Source organism: Festucalex cinctus, chromosome 4 (genome assembly GCF_051991245.1).
Source record: "Festucalex cinctus isolate MCC-2025b chromosome 4, RoL_Fcin_1.0, whole genome shotgun sequence".
Taxonomy (NCBI): domain Eukaryota; kingdom Metazoa; phylum Chordata; class Actinopteri; order Syngnathiformes; family Syngnathidae; genus Festucalex; species Festucalex cinctus.
In genome coordinates this window covers 3957847-3977778 of record NC_135414.1, presented here as the reverse complement: position 1 = coordinate 3977778, position 19932 = coordinate 3957847, and the positions used below count along the sequence as shown (strand labels likewise).

The 19932-nt window shown below is 42.3% G+C and overlaps 1 protein-coding gene across 1 annotated transcript in view; it reads right to left on the bottom strand.

Moving 5' to 3' along the window:
- The window catches only part of LOC144017050 (cell migration-inducing and hyaluronan-binding protein-like), a 161650-nt gene that overhangs the window by 11158 nt on the left and 130560 nt on the right, over window positions 1–19932 (bottom strand). The window contains exons 19-25 of the mRNA XM_077518291.1: window positions 17294–17446; window positions 16201–16381; window positions 15715–15930; window positions 11635–11846; window positions 5436–5621; window positions 607–811; window positions 402–488 (exon numbers count right to left, since the gene is read on the bottom strand). Of these exons, the coding sequence (XP_077374417.1) occupies window positions 402–488; window positions 607–811; window positions 5436–5621; window positions 11635–11846; window positions 15715–15930; window positions 16201–16381; window positions 17294–17446 (1240 nt within the window). The remainder of the gene's footprint in view (window positions 1–401; window positions 489–606; window positions 812–5435; window positions 5622–11634; window positions 11847–15714; window positions 15931–16200; window positions 16382–17293; window positions 17447–19932) is intronic.

Genomic DNA, 19932 nt, shown 5'->3' with positions numbered 1-19932 from the left:
TTTTATTTCCGTTTGAAAGTTAGGTTAGGCTGATCGATACTGTATGTGTGACCTTTACTAAATAAATGTGTAGTTTAGAAATTCCAACCGGTTTGGATCATCCGTTTTTGAGTGGATTATTAATTCTTTTACTAAAGCAGAAAACTCCATAATTCAACATAGTAGCGACTTCAGATTATGAACACTCAATATAGGATTTTCATCGTTTATTTTTCTCCTACAAATTAAAGCAACTTCAACATGGTGCACCTAGAGGTTGCTGAAGGAATTACAACTCCCCTCAGTACTATCCAAATGATTAATTTGTCGCTAACAACGACCCCAATTATGGCTACACTTGCACATGTAACATTGTATGCGCATCTGTAGTCACACAAAGGATTGGCTGGAAAAATTATTACCTCAGTAAAGGCAAAGTCCTCCTTGATGTGGAAGAACCGAGTATTATAGGACTCTAGTTTGACTTCCAGTAAGTGCCCTGTTGAGTGCTGGAAAAAAAAAAAAAAACAGGAAACATTACTAGACAATTTTGACACTTGAGAGAAACCTAGTTGCCACAATAAGAGTCCTGTTAGAGCCCAAATTTGATTATTTCCCATCTCTCACCAATCTGTCATTGGAGATCTTTGTGGGCATCGGTACATCTACAACAGGCATCTCAGCATGTCTTGGGTAGGCCTGAGACATGCAATTGCTGGGTGGACTGCCTTTCGGGATAACAGCTGTTATCTTTACCCTCTCACATCCTTTGAGCGAGCAGAAGGCAAATTGTTCCTTGTCGTGATGAGCCTGGACCTTCAAAAAGAGCAGGCTGCAAAACGAACACACAGGAGAATCAGAACAAAACCTGCAACTCACATCGGTGTCTTTCCAGAATTTTTATTTATTGATTTTTTCAATATAATCTTAAAATGGATATATCCAGGGCTCTACACTATCTTTTCCACTGGTAGCACTGGTGCGAGTAACATTTCTAGTTGGTCGCACAGCACAGGATTTGGTCGCACCTTTGTTTTGTGGAGGTACAGCATGACCTTAGGCATACGCAACCCGATATTTGCTAAATATTTTATTGGAGCACGAGGTTTGCCTGCAACAGCAGTGGCTATCAAAACAACTCAAAACAAATTATTTCGCATAATTTAACTCGTGAACATTATTTTGTTTAGCTCAGTAAAAGTCAGTACTTTTTTTTTTTTTTTTTCTTCACCTGCTCCATGGACGATGTTCCCCTGCCCTTTTCATCTGTATCATTTGAACTGTCCAAGCCAAGCTTGTATTCCCCAGTGCACGCGGATCTGCCATAAAATTTCACGAGTGGCAATTCACGCCAACATTGAACCATATTTACAATTTAATATGGACCATCATAGATGAAATATTGCGACTTACGAGCGGCTCACGAAGGTATTTCTGAATAGAGAGCTCTGCCTCTGCCGCTCTCATTCAAGTGAATGGGAACACATCACCAGCCACCGCTTTGCATTCGCAATTTTTTTTTTAAACCACAAACATTAACATCCAGAAGTACCTTTTAAATTGTAAATATAGTTCAGCGTTGTTGTAAAACATTATATTTATTGTATATACTGTATTTTTATGGCTTTGGCGAAGACCGGCGGGAGCCTCTGCCTGCCCCACGTAAAACAAGGAAATGTTGCGTTGCTGTCAGCCAATCAAGATGACAGGTGACGACACGGCCCCGCTAGTCCCCAGATGAACGGCGCTGCAGAGCCCCTGCCGAAAGGGTTCTAAACAGCGCTAATTGTAGTTGTAACCAAAGCACTTCAACTGATGGTTAGGCTCCAGCAGCCCCGCGACCCTTGTGAGGAATAGGCGGTCAATTAAATGGATGGATGACCACCTGCCCCCTACCTCCACTGACTACCATCTACAACTCCCGATGTCTCGGCAGGGCAAGGAAAATCATCAAGGACCATACACACCCCGGTTTCCACTTCTTCAGCCTGCTGCCCTCTGGTAGGCGCTAAAGAGCAATATCAGCAAAAACAAACAGACTCAGGGACAGTTTCTTTTTAAAAGCTGTCATCATACTCAACTCCACGATGCACTGAGAACTGACCTGGACTCATTTAAGGACTAGCATTGCACTTTTGCGCTTTTGCACATTTGTACATTGCAATATGTACAGTGGTTTTATACAGTATTGGTTTTATTTTATTTTTTAACCTATTTATTTTATTGTATATATTTTTATCTGTATCATGTGTGCACTTATGGCAGAGCTTTCATTTCATTGTACTTGTATAATGACAATAAAGGCTAATCTAATCTAATCTAATCTAATCTAATCTAATCTAAAGGTGGTCGGTGCCTCGCGGCGCCACCCTCGAACCCGCTGGTGGACACCAGCGGTAAGGGATGCCGTCAAGCTGAAGAAGGAGACCTATCGGGCCTTTTTGGCCTGTGGGACTCTGGAGGCAGCTGACAGGTACCAGATGGCCAAGCGGAACGCGGCTTCGGCGGTTGCTGAGGCAAAAACTCGGACATGGGAGGAGTTCGGTGAGGCCATGGAAAACGACTTCCGGACGGCTTCGAGGAAATTCTGGTCCACCATCCGGCGTCTCAGGAGAGGAAAGCAGTGCACCATTAACACTGTGTATAGTGGCGATGGGGTGTTGCTGACCCCGACTCGGGACGTCGTGAATCGGTGGGGGGACTACTTCGAAGACCTCCTCAATTCCACCGACACGTGTTCCTTTGAGGAAGCAGAGTCTGGGGACTCTGAGGTGGGCTCTCCTATCTCTGGGGTCGAAGTCACTGAGGTGGTTGGAAAGCTCCTCTGTGGCAGGGCCCTGGGGGTGGACGAGATCCGCCCGGAGTTCCTAAAGACTCTGGATGTTGTGGGGCTGTCGTGGTTGACACGCCTCTACAGCATCACATCGCGTGGACATCGGGGACAGTGCCTCTGAATTGGCAGACCGGGGTGGTGTGTTCCAACTACAGAGGGATCACACTCCTCAGCCTCCCTGGTAAGGTGGACCGGTGGGGCGCTGTGGGGGCCCGCCGGGCCTCGTTCTGCGGTGTTGGGCTCGGGGGTGCGGGCCGGGGCGGGGGTGTTCCGGGCGTCTGGGTTGGCTCGCCGACCGGTATCCGCCCGGGTGGTGTCGCGGCTCAGGGGAGCTTTGCTGGGCCGCGGTTGACGGCTCCTTTCTTTGGTGGCGGTCCTTATGCATGCCAGATCTATCACACCAGTATCTACTGAAATTCAAACAGAATTCGCCTCTCCCTCCCACTGCTCGTTGAATCAGTGAGTGCCGGTGTCTGTGGATCTCACTTTGCTTTAATTTTTCCTCTGGTCACTTGAGATCTCCTTAATTTGTTGGAATTTAGAGGTTTCTGGGGTTGGCGTAAGACTGGTTTTGTAACCACGCAGGAGATGTTTGGTTGGTGCTGGATTTCACTTTGATGGACTGGATGCACTGGTTTCTGTGGATCTCTGCCTCATCGATCCTTCCTTCCTTCCTCTCTTTAGTTTTTCCTCTGGTCTCTTGAGATCTCTTTAATTTGTTGGAATTTAGAGGCTTCTGGGGTTGGCGTAAGACTTTGATTTTGTAACCATGGGGAAGGCAGGAAGTTTTTGGTTGGTGCTGGATTTCACTTTGATTTATCTTTCCTGACCTTTTCTCTGGTCTCCTGACTGTTTGAACCTCACGACTCTGGCGAGACTCCGAAGTATCTGGTTAAGGTGAAGGGTAATGGGATTTTTATTAGGTTTCAGGTGAATTAATGAGTATAAATTTACAAGTATTTGCACTCACGCACACGCACGCACACAAACGCACACATACACGTGAAAAAAAAAAAAAAAAAGGAAAAGGGTGGTGTATCCGGGCGGCGCGGTGATCGAGTGGTTAGCACGTCCGCCTCCCAGTTCTGAGGACTCCGGTTTGAGTCCAGGCTCCAGCCTTGCTGGGTGGAGTTTGCATGTTCTCCCCGTGCCCGCGTGGGTCTTCTCCGGGTACTCCGGTCTCCTTCCACATTCCAAAGACATGCATGGCAGGTTAATTGGGCGCTCCAAATTGTCCCTAGGTGTGTTTGTGAGTGTGGATGGTTGTTCGTCTCTGTGTGCCCTGCGATTGGCTGCCAACCAGTCCAGGGTGTCCCCCGCCTACTGCCCAGAGCCAGCTGAGATAGGCGCCAGCACCCCCGCGACCCTTGTGAGGAATAAGCGGTCAAGAAAATGGATGGATGGATGGGTGGCGTATCCTCTCCGGGTCGGGATGAGATCCTGCCCCAAGTGGAGGAGTTTAAGTATCTTGGGGTCTTGTTCACGAGTGAGGGCAAGATGGAGTGGGAGATCGACAGGCGGATCGGTGCAGCACCTGCAGTCATGCGGACTCTGTATCGGTCCGTCGTGGTGAAGAAAGAGCTGAGCCAAAAGGCGAAGCTCTCGATTTACCGGTCGATCTACGTTCCAACCCTCACCATGGCCACGAGCTGTGGGTCGTGACCGAAACTGATGTTTATGTACAGCACTTTGTATACAGCAACGCCTGTTCTTAAAGCGATTTATAAATAAAGTTGAGTTGAGTTGAGTTGAGTTGAGTTGAGTTGAAAGAACGAGATCCCGGATACAAGCGGCCGAAATGAGTTTCCTCCGCAGGGTGTCTGAGCTCTCCCTTAGAGATAGGGTGAGAAGCTCGGTCATCCGGGAGGGGCTCAGAGTCGAGCCACTGCTCCTCCGCGTTGAGAGGAGCCAGCTGAGGTGGCTCGGGCATCTGGTTCTGATGCCTCCTGGACGCCTCCCTGGAGGGGTGTTCCGGGCATGTCCCACCGGCGGGAGGCCCCGGGGAAGACCCAGGACACGCTGGAGAGACTATGTCTCTCGGCTGGCTTGGGAATGCCTTGGGATCCCGCCGGAGGAGCTGGTTGAAGTGGCTGGGGAGAGGGAGGTCTGGGTTTCCCTCCTAAAGCTGCTGCCCCCGCGACCCGACCTCGGATAAGCAGAAGAAGATGGATGGATGGATATTTTGTCATGTTTATCGTATTTTGAGCTTGTTTTTTGTCTTTTAAATGTTCGACTCATGCCAAGCTATGTAGTTAGCTGGCCTCCCTCTAAAAAAAAAAAAAAAACGTTTTCAAATGGCTTTATTTTGAAATATACCGGATCTACTTTGATGCCGCCGCCTGACTTCCTGCTCGGCTCGTGTAATTTCTTCAGCTTCATGAAAATCCACATGCGGAATCCAGAAATAACAGAAACCTTGCAGAAACCTTCCGCAACTCCACATCAGATACACACCGTATATGCACCGCACTGCAGCTGGTGTGAATTGACACAGACACAAATGCAGGGATGCCGCTCCGCATGCATTATGCATTCAGTGTGAATTGGGCGTTACGTCAATAAGATGTCCCCATTAGAAATGTAGACCCAAAATTGTGAGTGTGCGTGTGTGTGTGAGTCTGACCCTGTGTCTTCCTCCCAGTAGTAATAGCTTCTGGTCAGGTGTGAGTGGTTGATCTTCTCCTTCTGCATGGTTTTCATGAAGACTCCTGTCTTGCGGGTTTGTTTGGTCAGGCGATTGTGAATGTCTGAGATGACAACAAAGTTGGTGCCTTGTGGGTAACACACACCCACATTGATCCAGTCTATTCTGTAATAAAAAATGATTGACAAATTCAAAGAATTAATGTTCTGCAGTTACTTAAAAAAGAATACAGTCCACAAATACTGAATTACTCTGACTGGCCGGAAACACTTTCTTTTCACATTACAAATTTCTCTCAAAATTGAGGATGAATTACATTATGACTTAGGTGGAATCGAGTTTCTAAAACATGCATTTATTTCACTATTGTTACACATACAGAATCAAAGCACTGTCTATTTAACTATCCTACCGTAAGAAGAAAAGAAATTAAATGAAGCTAATGGAAGTGGAGGAAGTGGACCTCTTCAGAAGTTCAAACGGTCTTTATTCCTTCTGATACAAGATGTTAATAACTTTGACAATATTATTGTTATCTCAAAATGCTGGTCATTATTCAAATCTCCAGGAACTCAGCTTTCGAACGATGCATAACATGTCCAGGCACGAAACCCCCTGTGACGTACATCTCCTGGCTAGTTCTAAAAATATCAAATGTCCCACAGGCGGCATGCTGGAACGATAACGGGTTTTATTGAATATTTCCTTTTCATAATAGACAATGATTTTTATGAGGGCCCGACCAATTAATCGGCCACCAATTATAATCGGCCGATTATTGGCCTTCAAACAATCGGCCAATTGGGCCAAATGGCCGATTATTTTCCATTTAAAACATGATCGAAGAAAAACAAAGTTTTCAACGCTGTGAAAGTACCCTGAATTAAACCATTTTCCTTGTGTAGCATTAGCAACTAGCAAGTGTATAGCTTATGTTATTCTGGTTATTCTGTTGTCCCTAAGTGTTGTTTAACTCATTCACTGCCAGCCAATTTCCGAAAAACGAGCTCCATCTTGCTAACCATTTTTGAGGATTTTAACTCATCTTTGAAAGCCCACAGAATATTTTGTTCTATGGGTATATAGACATGGAACCCCACCAAAAGAAAGTTTAAACCCAATTCTTTTATTAAAAAAAAAAAAAAAAAAAAAAAAAAAAAAAAAGTATGTTGCTAACGTTCTTTAGTTATCGGCAATAGAACAACACTAAGTTTATCTAATTTTTCTGTTTTTGACTAGAAAATGGAGAAAATTAGCTTTTTGTAAAAAAAAAAAAATGTATTTCAAGCATAACTTTGACACGAACATTTTTTTCTTTTTGACATGTTAACAGTTGTTTCGTTCTGTACATCCCAACACAGAAAAGGGGAGGGGGGTGGGGGGTGGAGTTGAGCCGAGCATGGCATATCCAGCATTAGCGAAGCCAAATTGATATTTTTCGACAACTACCACAGGAGGAGAGTTTGTTTAAAACAAAGCCGGAAAAAAGAAGATCGTCATCTTTTCAAGATAACAGCGATCAAGGCAGACGCTGCAAAGTTCAATGACGTTACGTGTTGGTGAGCACTCCTGCCGGGTTACAATGGTGGTCAAGCTACAAGTAGGTCACCTACAAAGATCAAGCGCTGGCGAGCGCTGCTTCCAGACCAGATTGAAGTCATGCAGCTCACGGGGTCACTACAAGGCATTTTGAAGAGTGGAGTGATGCAGATGACTCCCGAGTGAAGTGAAGACACGTCTGCGAAGACGAAGCGAAAGCCGGTAAGAGCTATTCTGTTCACTTGCTAACTTCGAGCGACGCCTCACCCCTCAGTCACATGAACGCAATTTATTATATTCTTGCCAGTACTCATGCATGGCTTACCAATGGCTAGAAGAAGCTAAGGATCAGACGAATGAGGGACTCCTCGGAGGCCAAGAGAACCTTGCCGAAGCGACTCCATACGTCGCTCACCACCTCCGTATCAACAGGGATGATGACGGAACATCCTGATGATTGATGTGGTACACGGAGCAACCATGAAGCCACCAGACCCGCTGAGACGCCGTCCACAACTCAGCAGCAGGTGGAGACGAAACAGTCACCGTTGCAATAAACGCCATCAGGGACATTAGTGTGCCCCGTCGTTGCAGAAAGAGGACGGAAGGCCGCCTCCTGTCGGCATGGAAGAGGGAGACGAAGTGAAGAACGTCCCCTTCTGTGAGGACGGCCGAGCGTCCAAGGATGTGGCGTCAACATCCCGAGCAGTGGGAGAGGAGGCTGCACCTAGCCTCTTCATCAACGGAACAAAACAACGTGCCACGCATGGAGAGCAGCAGAAGTCGCATGGAGAGGGGCATACTTTACGTGAGAGAGCGGCAGACCTCATGTGGGAGACGGAGGCGGTCCCTAGCCTAGCACCTAGCCACTTTACAAATAGAACAAAACCAAACCACAAAGCAATCAAACAAATATGCATGTGCATGTTTGTGGTGTCATAAGCTAGCAGTTGGTATGGCAAACAATATCCAGGCTAGCAAACAACATCAAGGCAGCTGATGCCCCACTGCAGGAGCCGCATAAGTTCTGAGGCAATACCAGCGAGCAGAGGATCCGAAACAACCGTACCATCACTAGCCAGTTGTATTCAAAACCTTCAAAGTCCAAGCAACGCTCGGCAAGTTGTGAGGCAACCTAAGCTAGGAGAGGATACGAAAAACCGTACCATCCCTAGCAAGTAGGCACGCTCTGCAAGTCAAGCAGAAATTCACCCGCTATCTAAAATGTTGTTCCCATGCAGAAGCTGGGTAAAAGGCGGGTTACAAATTGTTAAAAGTTTCTGATGTTTTCTGGCATACTCCCTGCTAAATTAACCAGACATGGCAGGACACGATTTCAAGCTCTCCTCTCCTTCAACTTTTCGAAGGCGGCTCGCTCGATTACACCTCTCTCTCTTATTATGCTCATGACGTGCAGTAGCCGATACGAATCACTTCAGCATGTAAAACTAAAATACAAACCCGAAATTAATAATTCTCAAAGCAAAGAGTAATTGCAAGTTTAATAAAAAATATACATAAACAACGTGTTACAGTCCTTTCCTCCGTGACCGGGCGGGTGTCACATGCAGTGTTGCCGGTAACGCGTTACTTAGTAACGCGTTACTCAAAAAAGTTGCTTTCTAAAGTAACTAAGAGTCTAACGCGTTACTTTATTCTACAAAGTAGTCTGATTAAAGTTACTGTCCAGAGAATCAATGCGTTACTCCACATTTTTCATGAAGAATGCAAACTATCTCACTGTTGTAACAGTCACAAACAACTACTGCTAACTACGAAGATGAGGCAGAAGTCATTGATCACCACACTGAATTCAGCCATGGTCTGGTCATGAATGGTTTGCACATTCAAAACAAAAGTGATGATACTTTTACTACTAGTTGTATTAACCAACAGGCACACAACACAACAAAAAAAGTGTGCATTATGGACCATAAAAGTGGTAAAAAAAATAATTTATTTCCATCCTCAACTGGTCCGTGAAGCATTATGGGATGAGGTCGTCTCCGCCCTCTCGCCAGGGGGAGTGATGTCAGACAAGTTACGTTTTCAGTAGGGGTGGAACAAAAAAACGATTCGACCGAACCATCGTTCGTCAAGGGGAGCTAAACGACCGTATCGGTTGCGAGTGAGGCTTTATGGTTTTCATAACAATAGCAAGAGTTCTGCGCCGTGCTCTACTTGTTTTGTTTACATTTCAGTAGCATCACCATTCAAGCTACTTCCGTGTTTCCGTGCTCGCGACACGGCGCGCGCGCGCGCAACGAGTGACAACATACAAATGGAGACAGTTAGCAGAAGCCGGTGCCGTACATCTCGGTATTTCCCATGGCTATCGAGTCCTCTCGGTGCACTTGTATGTCCCGGGCCGGCGTTGGTACTGCGCGCGAGCCAAAAAGAATAACTCCCGTGACGATCCAATGCATGGATTCAAACGACACAGGTATGTCCCACAACCAACACACCAGCTAAGCTAAAAGCACACTGCAAGTATCTCATTTCTCAGTTTGTGGCTCCCTGTCAATGTCTACAACTAGCATGAGCAGCAGATAGGAGAACTGAGACGTGCCCGCGATTACGACAGCCCAAAAAACAAAATATAAACAGTAGTGATTCTGTGGTCATCATCGTGTCTCAGATTAAAAAAACAAAAAAAGATGTCATACATTAACCAAAAATGAAAGTGATGACAAAAGAAAAAACAATTGTTAAATACAAAAATTGTTGATTAAAAAGGGAAATGAACTTTTGGAAATATTTTTGCATATATTAAGTGGTTAAAATGTGTTTGATAGATTTATTGTTCCATAAGGTGGCTTCATATTTCTTTTGGCTGGACGGTAGGTTTATTTCATGTCTTAAATTTATGTTTCTGAAATACTTCACAATGTGCAAATATTCTGTTTAATTGTGTTGGTGTCTGTCTAAAGGTTAAATATTTATATTTAACATTAAATTATCAACCTTTTGTTTTCCTGATCCTTATTTTGAAGAGAAAAAACAAACAAACCAAAAAACAATTATAACTGTCAATAACTACTAATAAATATTTAAACTGATACATGTGTACACACTGGAATAGCGGAACAAACAAACAGAGGAATTTAGGGGATTTTCATTTTCAACCTGGATAGATTTTTATTTTTTGTTTTATAAAAAGTATTTACGTTACAAGAAGTCAAGAGAGACTGCCTATTTTGTTTTTCATAAAAAAAAAACTTTATTTTCATGTTAAAAATGCACTTTCAATAAAGTATTTGGAACTCCGTTTCTACTGCATTATTTTTATGTTGAGATGGTGTTATCGGCAGCTGCTGAAAGTAACTAAAAAAGTAACTTTTAATCTAACTTAGTTACTTTTAAAATCAAGTAATCAGTAACGCAATTTAGTTACTTTTAAAACCAAGTAATCAGTAAAGTAACTAAGTTACTTTTTCAAGGTAACTGTGGCAACACTGGTCACATGACTACTAATGTACAAAAAGTGTTTCCATTACACTTTTGCGAAATACTTCTTTTTCGATACGTCTCAAAAACCAACCATGAGAGCGCAAAACCTTTTTTTGCGATATTTGAGAGTTTTTTCGCAAATCCGGTGTTTCCATTACCAGCTTACTTTTGCGAAACATGCCTTTTGCGCAAAACTGAGGGTAATGGAAACACACCTATTCACTTTGATGGGCGGGGCAGGAGAAGCAAATCAGTGTTTTGACCGGCCCGCGGGGGGTTGGGAGCCATGGTGTACATGTCCCTCTTTTGGGATTATTACTCGAGTGACGCATGCGCATGGGGGATTTCCGTGCTTTTAAGCACCACCTACTGGCGGCCGAGAGGGACGAGATAAAACCACTGATCTTAATAGCCCGTTTTGAAGCCGCAAGGCCGGCACATTACTCCTCCCAAGAAACGTTTCCCGGCACGTACTAGCGTTTTGAAATGTTTCCACTTTGGATCAAACCTACATTGATAGCGCCGCTCAAAGGACTGACCACATGATCATCCGATTGGACCAGTCGGGTGGTTCATTCAAGGTAATGAAGCAATTCATACGTTGTTTGTCATGTGTTTTGAAGCAGTGCTTCAATGGAAATTTACGTAATTGCTTCGACGTTTGCTCTGAAGCTTCAGTATCAGCCTACGATCACTACTGTATCATATAATCATACAATGACGCATATTACATGAACATATTTTGAGTTAGTATAGTAAGCGACAATGTGTTACAGTAAGTGACGGGGATCGTGACTTTCATGCCTTGTATTTGGTAGACAATATAGCTTGTTGCATCAGATGTGGCTGCAACTGTTGCTGATGTGCTCAGAACATCCATTGCGTTGGTTATATATATATATATATATATATATATATATATATATATATATATATATATAAGGTCCTTGAGTTTGACGTGCAAAAAGATACTCTGGCAGTGGGTGTACTGATGATGATGAATGCACTGCACAATACTTTACATCCATCCTAAACATGTATTTTTTATTCAGATATGATGGCTGCAAATGTGAATATAGGTTTATTCAGAAAAAAATGCTATAAAATGCTTTTTTTTTTTCTTTTTTTTTTTAACTGTTGTACCTCATAGTTGTGTCGGTGTATAATGTTGGAGGCTCTACTGACTTACTTGTTGAAGTTAATCAGCCAGATGGTGACCTCAGCAGGTGCAGCTTGGTCCCAATGGATGGTATACCCCTTTGACAATGTGATGACTGGTTGAAACTGCTGGTAGTGCTTCCTCTTTCCCAACGCACCCTCTAATGTCAGGGGTCGGTCAGGGTACTCATCTCTCACAATGTGCATGTTCAGGTTAGCAGGATTACGTGTCTGGATGTAGATCTGTAGGTAACAAACTCATATTAGGGATGGACTTAGTATCGGCCAGGCTGATTATCATTCGCCGATATAAAGCATTTTGATGAATATCGGTATCGGCCTTTTTTGTTTTGTTCTGACGGCCGATAACTCAAAAACCAGCACCGCTTTTATCAGTTCACTTCATGCCATCCATACACCGAACCTCAGCTTGTGAAAGTTTAGATTCAATTTTGTTCACATTTTTTTTTTTTAACAAAATTGAAGTTTAGATCTTTTTATATAATGCCTGCATTGGCTTGTTTTGGAAATCACTCTGGAAAACCATCTAAGGGTGTCTGGGGGCATGCTCCTTTGGAATATTTCACATTTTAACACATCAATTTGATGCATTTTGAAAAACACAATCCAGCATATTTAAAAGACAGCATCTACCTGTATCTATGCATGGTCACATGACCACATTATGCTATATTGTTATAAGCAGGGTTGGAAGGGTTACTTATTTTCAAATGTATTCTGATACAGTTTCCAGTTACCTGATTAAAAAAAATCTAGTTAGCAATGTAATCCAAGTACTGTACTATAATGGTAAAATAATGCAACTTGAGTAATATGTATTACGTTTGGGTTAATTCAATTCCAGATAGGCTAATGAGGAAAAAAAAATATTTTGGATACAGCGGACCCCTCTATTTGCATGGGTTAGTGAAAAACCATGGACAAATTGAAATGCACATTTTTTATACGGTATATCTACTGTATAGAAAGACAGACAGAAAAAGCTGGATGAATGTGGAAGGATTAACTAATAGTTCCCACCAAGTCAGCCCTTCCACCATATTGCCTGGATCGTCCTCGAAGCGAAGCCTAGACAATAGTATAAACGACGAGTATTATTACTGTCATGATTCGAGTCATGCAGGAGGTTTGTTTGGGGTCTTGTCTCATGTCTGGATTCACGCCTGGGTCAAGTTTGAGTCCATGACCTGTTAAGTTGCGGTCAAGTGTCTGTTTTGTACTGATGTAACCAGCATCAGGTTTTGGCTGGTTTAATACTATGTGATCTCAAGACTCTTATCTCTATATGGTCAGGAGCCAGTCAGCAGTGAATCAGATAATTCCATGTCAGTGCTGGTACCCACATGTCTAACCTCAACCAATGAGATTGATTCACTGTCTATTTAAGTTGTCTGAGAAATGTGTGTGTTGTCGGATTAACCCTGTTCCTGAGTGCTTCTCCGCAGCCCAAGGGGGCTTGGCGTCTCGTGATTCTCGAAGCATTCTCGTTGTTTTTCGTTTAGTCAAGTTATGTGAATAAATAGTTAAAACCTTATTTGTGTCTGCGCTTTGGGATCCAACCCTTCAGCTCACAACAATTACGGCTAAATTGACGGCAATAAGCACGAAAAAGTCCACGTTGTACCAGGAAAGCCTGCAGGCAAAAGAACACCAGCGTTTCGATGCAAAAATTGGACTGATCGCCGGGATCCCTACATTGAAGGAGGAAGATCACGCCAGCCACTGGTCATGTACATGGACACCGTGAACTTACCTTTTAAATGCAAAGAGTGTGTATACCTTTGAACAACTAAAGGCATATAAATAACTGGAGGCAATCAAACATCTGTCTTGTGGATGGGTGCGTGAAGTGCAACGCATGACCCTAAACTTCAATGTGTTGCCAGTGACGGCAAAGCTACGTTATAGTTTAGCTTAGCGTAGTTTACAGTATATGCACTTATAGAAACTACAATTGTGCTCAATAAAGTATGCTGACAATGTTGTTGCATGTGTGTGCGTTATTTTAAAGAGGATATCTATGATTACAGAAATGCCCTTCTTCACTCGTGATAAGTGGCTGTGTGAAGCCTTTATAAGGGGGCGTGGGCTACTGTTTACTACTGAGGGATTTAGCTGGACTGGACAGGAATGGACAATGTGCACAATGAGACTCCATCAAGGAGTCAAGCGTTTGACCTCGGGGGACATGCATTTTTTTTTTTTTTTTTTTTTTTTTTTTTTTTTTTTTTTATTGTCCTAGATAATGTGCAATTGCACCTCCACTCCATTAGGGAGCAGTGGCGCTCTCATTATTGGCATAGTGTGCCCAGTGAGCATTCGCTCGGTGGTGTCGGGGTTATGTTTGCACTGAGCATTCGCGAGATGGGGGGGGGTTCATGACAGAATAATTGAGAAGCACTGATATATACTGAGGATGCGTTGAATTTGGAATATAGAACAGAATAAAAATTTCATAATGATGAATGAAATCTAAAGAAATGACTGTGAAATAATTTGACAATGACTATTGTTCAGAATTGCATTTGTACTAAAGTGTTGTCGAAGCGGGATTTGAACCCAGGGACACTGATCACAGTCGTTTCTCTTAACTGCTGGACTACTTCAGCCGTAGAAGAACCTGTTTACATTGTAGGTAATTGTAGTGAATATGTTAGTATATACTGCAAGCTAATCATTTCAATGACATAATAATGCATTTCCTGATATGATATTCAGTTGGCATACATGTATATCCCTTAGCATAGATACATTTTCAACGTACAGACCGAGGGGGGATTCAAACCCACGGCAACCTGGTTACTGGACAATGCACTCTCCCAACTGCGTCACTGAGCAGTATCAGAGCTGGTAATGATGATCAGCTGTATGTATTGAAGTGGGCGTGGAAAGCGGGACTTAGAAAATGTTCAATGTCAGTCCCATTGAAAATTAATGAGGAAAAGTTGATCTTTAACGTTAAATTGTGCGAGTACTGTAAAGTAATGTGGAATCAGACGATATATTCCCAGGAATGCATGAATTTTTGAAGCAAGTTGAAATTTGAACGGTGTAAATCAGAAATATTGTGTGGGAGTTGTTTGACGGCAAAAAAGTGAGGAGAATAAAATAATATAATAACTACACAAAGTGAAATTTCTGCAGAAATTCTGTGGGAATGCTGAAAGATGAATGCTAATAAAATATTTCCCAAGCGAAATTTGAACCAAAGCACTTGCATGTCTCCGTAACGCCACGCAAGTATTTAATATGTGAGCCAACTTGGCTTGTTGAAAATCATGCCTAATGGCCTATTTATATGTAAAAATGTTATCCGTAAGTATCCATTTAGATGGAAAAGTGGAACTAATTATATCCAATAGAAAAAAAAAAGAAAAAAAATCACTCAATAGCGCCACCTAGGCATGCAGTACTCGACATTCATTTAGATGGAAAAGTGGAACTAAGATAGTTGGTATACATGGAATCACTTAGCATAATTGACATGGATACATTTGCGATGTACAGTCGGAGATGGGATTCGAACCCACGACCTCCTGGTTACTGGACAATGCATTTTTAACAAGTGCGCCACTGAGCAGTATCAGAAAGTTGGCAATAATGAGAAGTTGTATGTATGGAAGTGGACGTGGAAAGTGGGACCTTGAAAAAGTTCAATATCAGTCCCGTTGAAAATGAATGGGGAAAAGTTGATCTTTAGCATTAAATTGTGCGAATACTTTAAGTACTGTGAAATCAGATGATATATTCCCAAGATGGTGTGAGTTTTTGAAGCAAGTTGAAATTTGAGCGGTGTAAATTATAAATACAAATTTGTACAAATTAAAATACACCGGAAGTATTATGTGGGAGTTACTAAATGGCAAAAAAAGTGTGGAGAATAAAACGTGTGGGAATGCCCCGCAATATGTTTAAAGAATCCGAATAACTGCTTTCAGCATTCCCACAATAATAAGTATAATAATAATAAAGGTTAGAAACAACATAAGTGTTTCCAGCATTCCCACAATTAATACTGTCACTGGACAGACGTGTGGGTAGAATGGTTATTTTTGTAAAAAAATGATATAGGGGCATTTTGGTGACCTACCTGTGCATAGTGCCCACTACAGATGGCGGCCTTCCAGTCAGGCACATCAATGCAGTCAGGGTGACGGAGCAGCCAGTTGTCTTCCTTAACCAGATAAGCTCCGGGATACTCACTCACTGAGCCATCAATGTCATGGAAAATAGTAGTCTTGTCCCCATCCATCTGCATCTTATTAAACCATGGACCTGGCTCCCCAAAAAACACACGTGATGTGATCTATGTGAGGCAGAGTGAGTAATTTTTAGCAAAAAAATCTATACAGTACAGAAATGTACTAATACATATTTACAATCAATTCAATTTCAAAATCCTAATGTACTTATGTAATTCTGTATTTTAATTTACAACTGCCAATTTGAGACAAAATGTTTGCGTAAAATTGACTTTACTACTTTACTGATGGCAAAACATATATGTATACTTATTGTATAGTTTAATGCTGCCAAATATTTGTATAAACTAGTTAAACATACAATTCTGACTCACAGGCACATGGTCGAAGATGATGTCTGTCACGTTATTGTTGGGGCAGCTCTGCCACGAGTTGTTGAGCCTAAAACCAAAAGCACTGCTGTGGCGTCCTTCCAGAGCTGTGTATTTACGAAACGTACAGTTTTGTACATTGATGGGCCCATCGTAGATCTGCATGCCCCGGATTGGAAAATCACTGCACAGACACAAAACCATGGCCAATTTGTGTTCAAATATAACAGAACATTATACAATTATAGTGTGTGCGTGCGTGTGAATAGGTGTACATTTGTACTCATTAATTCACCTAAAACCTAATAAAAATCCCACTACCCTTCACCTTAACCAGATACTTCAGAGTCGTGAAGTTCAGAAGGTCAAGAAACCAGAGGAAAGGTCAAAGAAAAGAAAGATAAACCAAAGTGAAATCCAGCACCAACTAAACACCTCCTGCCATCCATATGGTTACAAAACCGGAGTCTTACACCACCCCCAGGAACCTCTAGGTTCCAACAAATTAAGGAGATGTCAAGAGACCAGAGGAAAAACTAAAGAGAGGAAGAGGGGAAGGATAGATGAAGCAGAGTGAGATCCACAGACACCAGCATCTACTGATTCAACGAGCAGTGGGAGGGAGAGCTGAATTCTGTTTGAATTTCAGTAGATGCTGGTATGATGGATCTGGAATGCATAAGGACCGCCACCAAAGAGCGGAGCCGTCGACTGCGGCCCAGCAAAGCGAGCACGGCCCCTCACATTTTTGCTCCCTACTTGGCTATCCAGTAGCAAGCAATAAAGTGTGGGGGTACATCCTACAAACAAAAGTATAACATCCCTGGCATAAATGTGGTAATAAATTAATAGTGAACGTTTTAATCTACTTTTTACATTTAAGCCTGTTAAATGACATGGGTGGTTTAAAGACTAACAGAACTCAATAATATATGCATGAAAACTTTGGCACCAGGGCAAGTTTGTTGAATAGTTTCCAAGTTGAAACAGATTTTCTTTTAAAGAATTTGCGATGGAATCTCATCTCCATCCACTTTGTGATTTGGTGTCTGAAAAAAGATTGTCGTGTGATGAAGAGTTTTTCACTTTCACTTACATGCCTCGCGGGAGAGTCCTGCCACTGATGTCAGCCCCTGGGCCCCAGATACTGTTACCAGGGAGTGGCATTCCATGATTTTCACTTTCCCCCACAAACAGAGAATTCTTCACCTGCTGACGAGAACCATCATCATCTGGAAACGTTCCTCCACTGCAGACACAGATAATAAATGTTAAAAGAATGTAAAGCTACAACCAATAGAGGAATTTATTTATTTATTATTGTTGTATTGTTAATGTACAGTATGTGTCAATGAGTCGGCAGCCCGTCACATATGTTAACTCTCTCCATTAGTTGTACTTTGTTAGTTGTACTCCATTAGTTGTTTTCAATAATAATCATCATCATAATAAACGTTCAAGTCGCAGTAATGACAAGTATAATATCTGAGAAAAATGTTTAAAAAAAAGTTTGTGTTTTGCATTTTTGAACCATAAAATCCATTCTCATCACAGTTGCAAAACATAATGGCATTATTAGATTATGTTGGTATTCAGGTTTGCCAAATGGAAGTATCGCACTTTCCACCCCCAACATGCCCCTACCATTTAACACACCAATACACATTTGCGACATCATTATGTACCCTAAAATTCACGCCTTACACACAATTCCCTATTTTGAATCCTAATAAGCCATTCATTCCCAATGGCAGATTCAACATTACATATTTACATTATTTCAAAACCCCTTCCAATGTCAAAATATTACGAATATTCACGCCCTGGGTGCTTCGATTTTTTTTCATTCCCAAAATTCATGCCTTCGCCGTAATTCCCTATTTTTTTATATGAAGATACACCTTTATTTATCCAACAGTGGAGAAATTCACAGCGTTACCAGCAGCATGACCATTAGAATAAATGAACATGAACTTTGGAATAAATAATAGAAATGTGTCTCCATTTGTATGGAGACACACTTTTGCTTATGATTTAAACGTAATTTCTTGGCCTCGCTGGCTATCCACTTGTGACAAAAATCACATTGGTATCAGTCACCGCCGCAGATACCGATACGTTAAAATAAGACTGGTATTGGCACCGATACCTGGTATCGGTAGTCACCCATCATAATCAGAGTGATTCCAAAAATCAAGGAAAAACATCATGAGAACGAAGCAACCTTTCCTCAGCATTTGTAGAATGCCAACGCTCCGATCCTCCAAGTACTTTCGGGTCTGTCATGTTTCGGTTTTGGGTGGTTGGGTTTTAGTTTGGTTTTGGGTGTTTGTGTTGTCTTTTGTCCAGTTTTGTCTCCCCTAGTCTCCTCACTGTTAACCTTGTCCACCTGTGTGTGTCTCCCCTCCCCGTTTGTGTGACCTAATTAGTGCCTTCTGCCTGCTGTGTTTCCAAGGTTATTGACTCATTAGTGTTGGTATAAGGGAGTGGTGTTTGTTTTACGCGGGTGTGGGAGCATTATACGTTGAATGTTATACATTGCATGTTGTCCTTTTGTTGGTGAAGTGCTTTTTGTCTAGTCTGGTTGCTGCATGCTGTATGTTGAGTGTTGAATTCAAGTCTTCCAAGTCATCTACGCCACGCCAAGTCTTCCAAGTCATCCACGGCAAGTATCAGCATCACGCCACGCCAAGTATCAGCATCACGTCACGCCAAGTCTCCGCATCAGTCCACGCCAAGTCTCCGCATCAGTAAGTCTCCGCATCAGTCCACGCCAAGTCTCCGCATCAGTCCACGCCAAGTCAGTCATCATGCCTCATCTGTCCAGGTTCATCACGCCAGTTCTGCCCCGTTCGTTATGCCAAGTCTATCCACGTTTCAGCCAGTCAATAAAGTTATTATAATTACGGTCATTACTCCACCTGCCTGTTTTCTCCGCCTCAGGGTCCATCCACCACACCCCCACCGTGACAGGGTCATCTCGCTCAGATTGGATCACAGATTTATGAATGGCATGTTCATAACTAAGTCTGTGGATATTATAGTAAAATAAATTTCCTCTGCAAAAACAGGAATCTGAGGCAATTGGTCTCCTAAAGACAAAAAACAAAAAAACAAAAAACAAAAAACGGTTTCTATGGGCTAGTGACTAGTCAAGATTGCAACCAACAATAAAAATATTGACGCTAGCGTCCCCTGGTGGTTGGAGCCAAAAAACTCCACACACACATTGGCAAATCGCCACACGCATTTGTGACTCTTGCATGGTAGAACTGTCGCAAAAGCCACATGTAAGAATGGCAGTCTGACTTTTTCTCTGGTTTCCTGACAGTCTCAATTCTGGCGCGAGACTCTGAAGTATCCGGTTAAGGTAATGGGATTTTTATTAGGTTTTAGGTGAATTAATGAGTATAAATTTACATGTATTTGCACGCACGCACGCGCACGCATGCACTCATACATACATGTGGAAAAAAAAAAAGAGAGAGAGCAATGATGATGATAAGACGTTGAATCGGTAAGACTACCGAATGCACAAATCTGAGCTCTCTCTTTAAAAAAAATAAATAAAAATAAATAAATAAAAAATAAAAAATAAAGCACCCAGTCAAGTGGCCCAGTGTTTACAGTTCGTTTATATATATATATATATATATATATATATATATTAACACTATGTGTTCACGCATTCAAATCAGTGAACCCATGCCGATTTATTACACTAATTTGTGACTT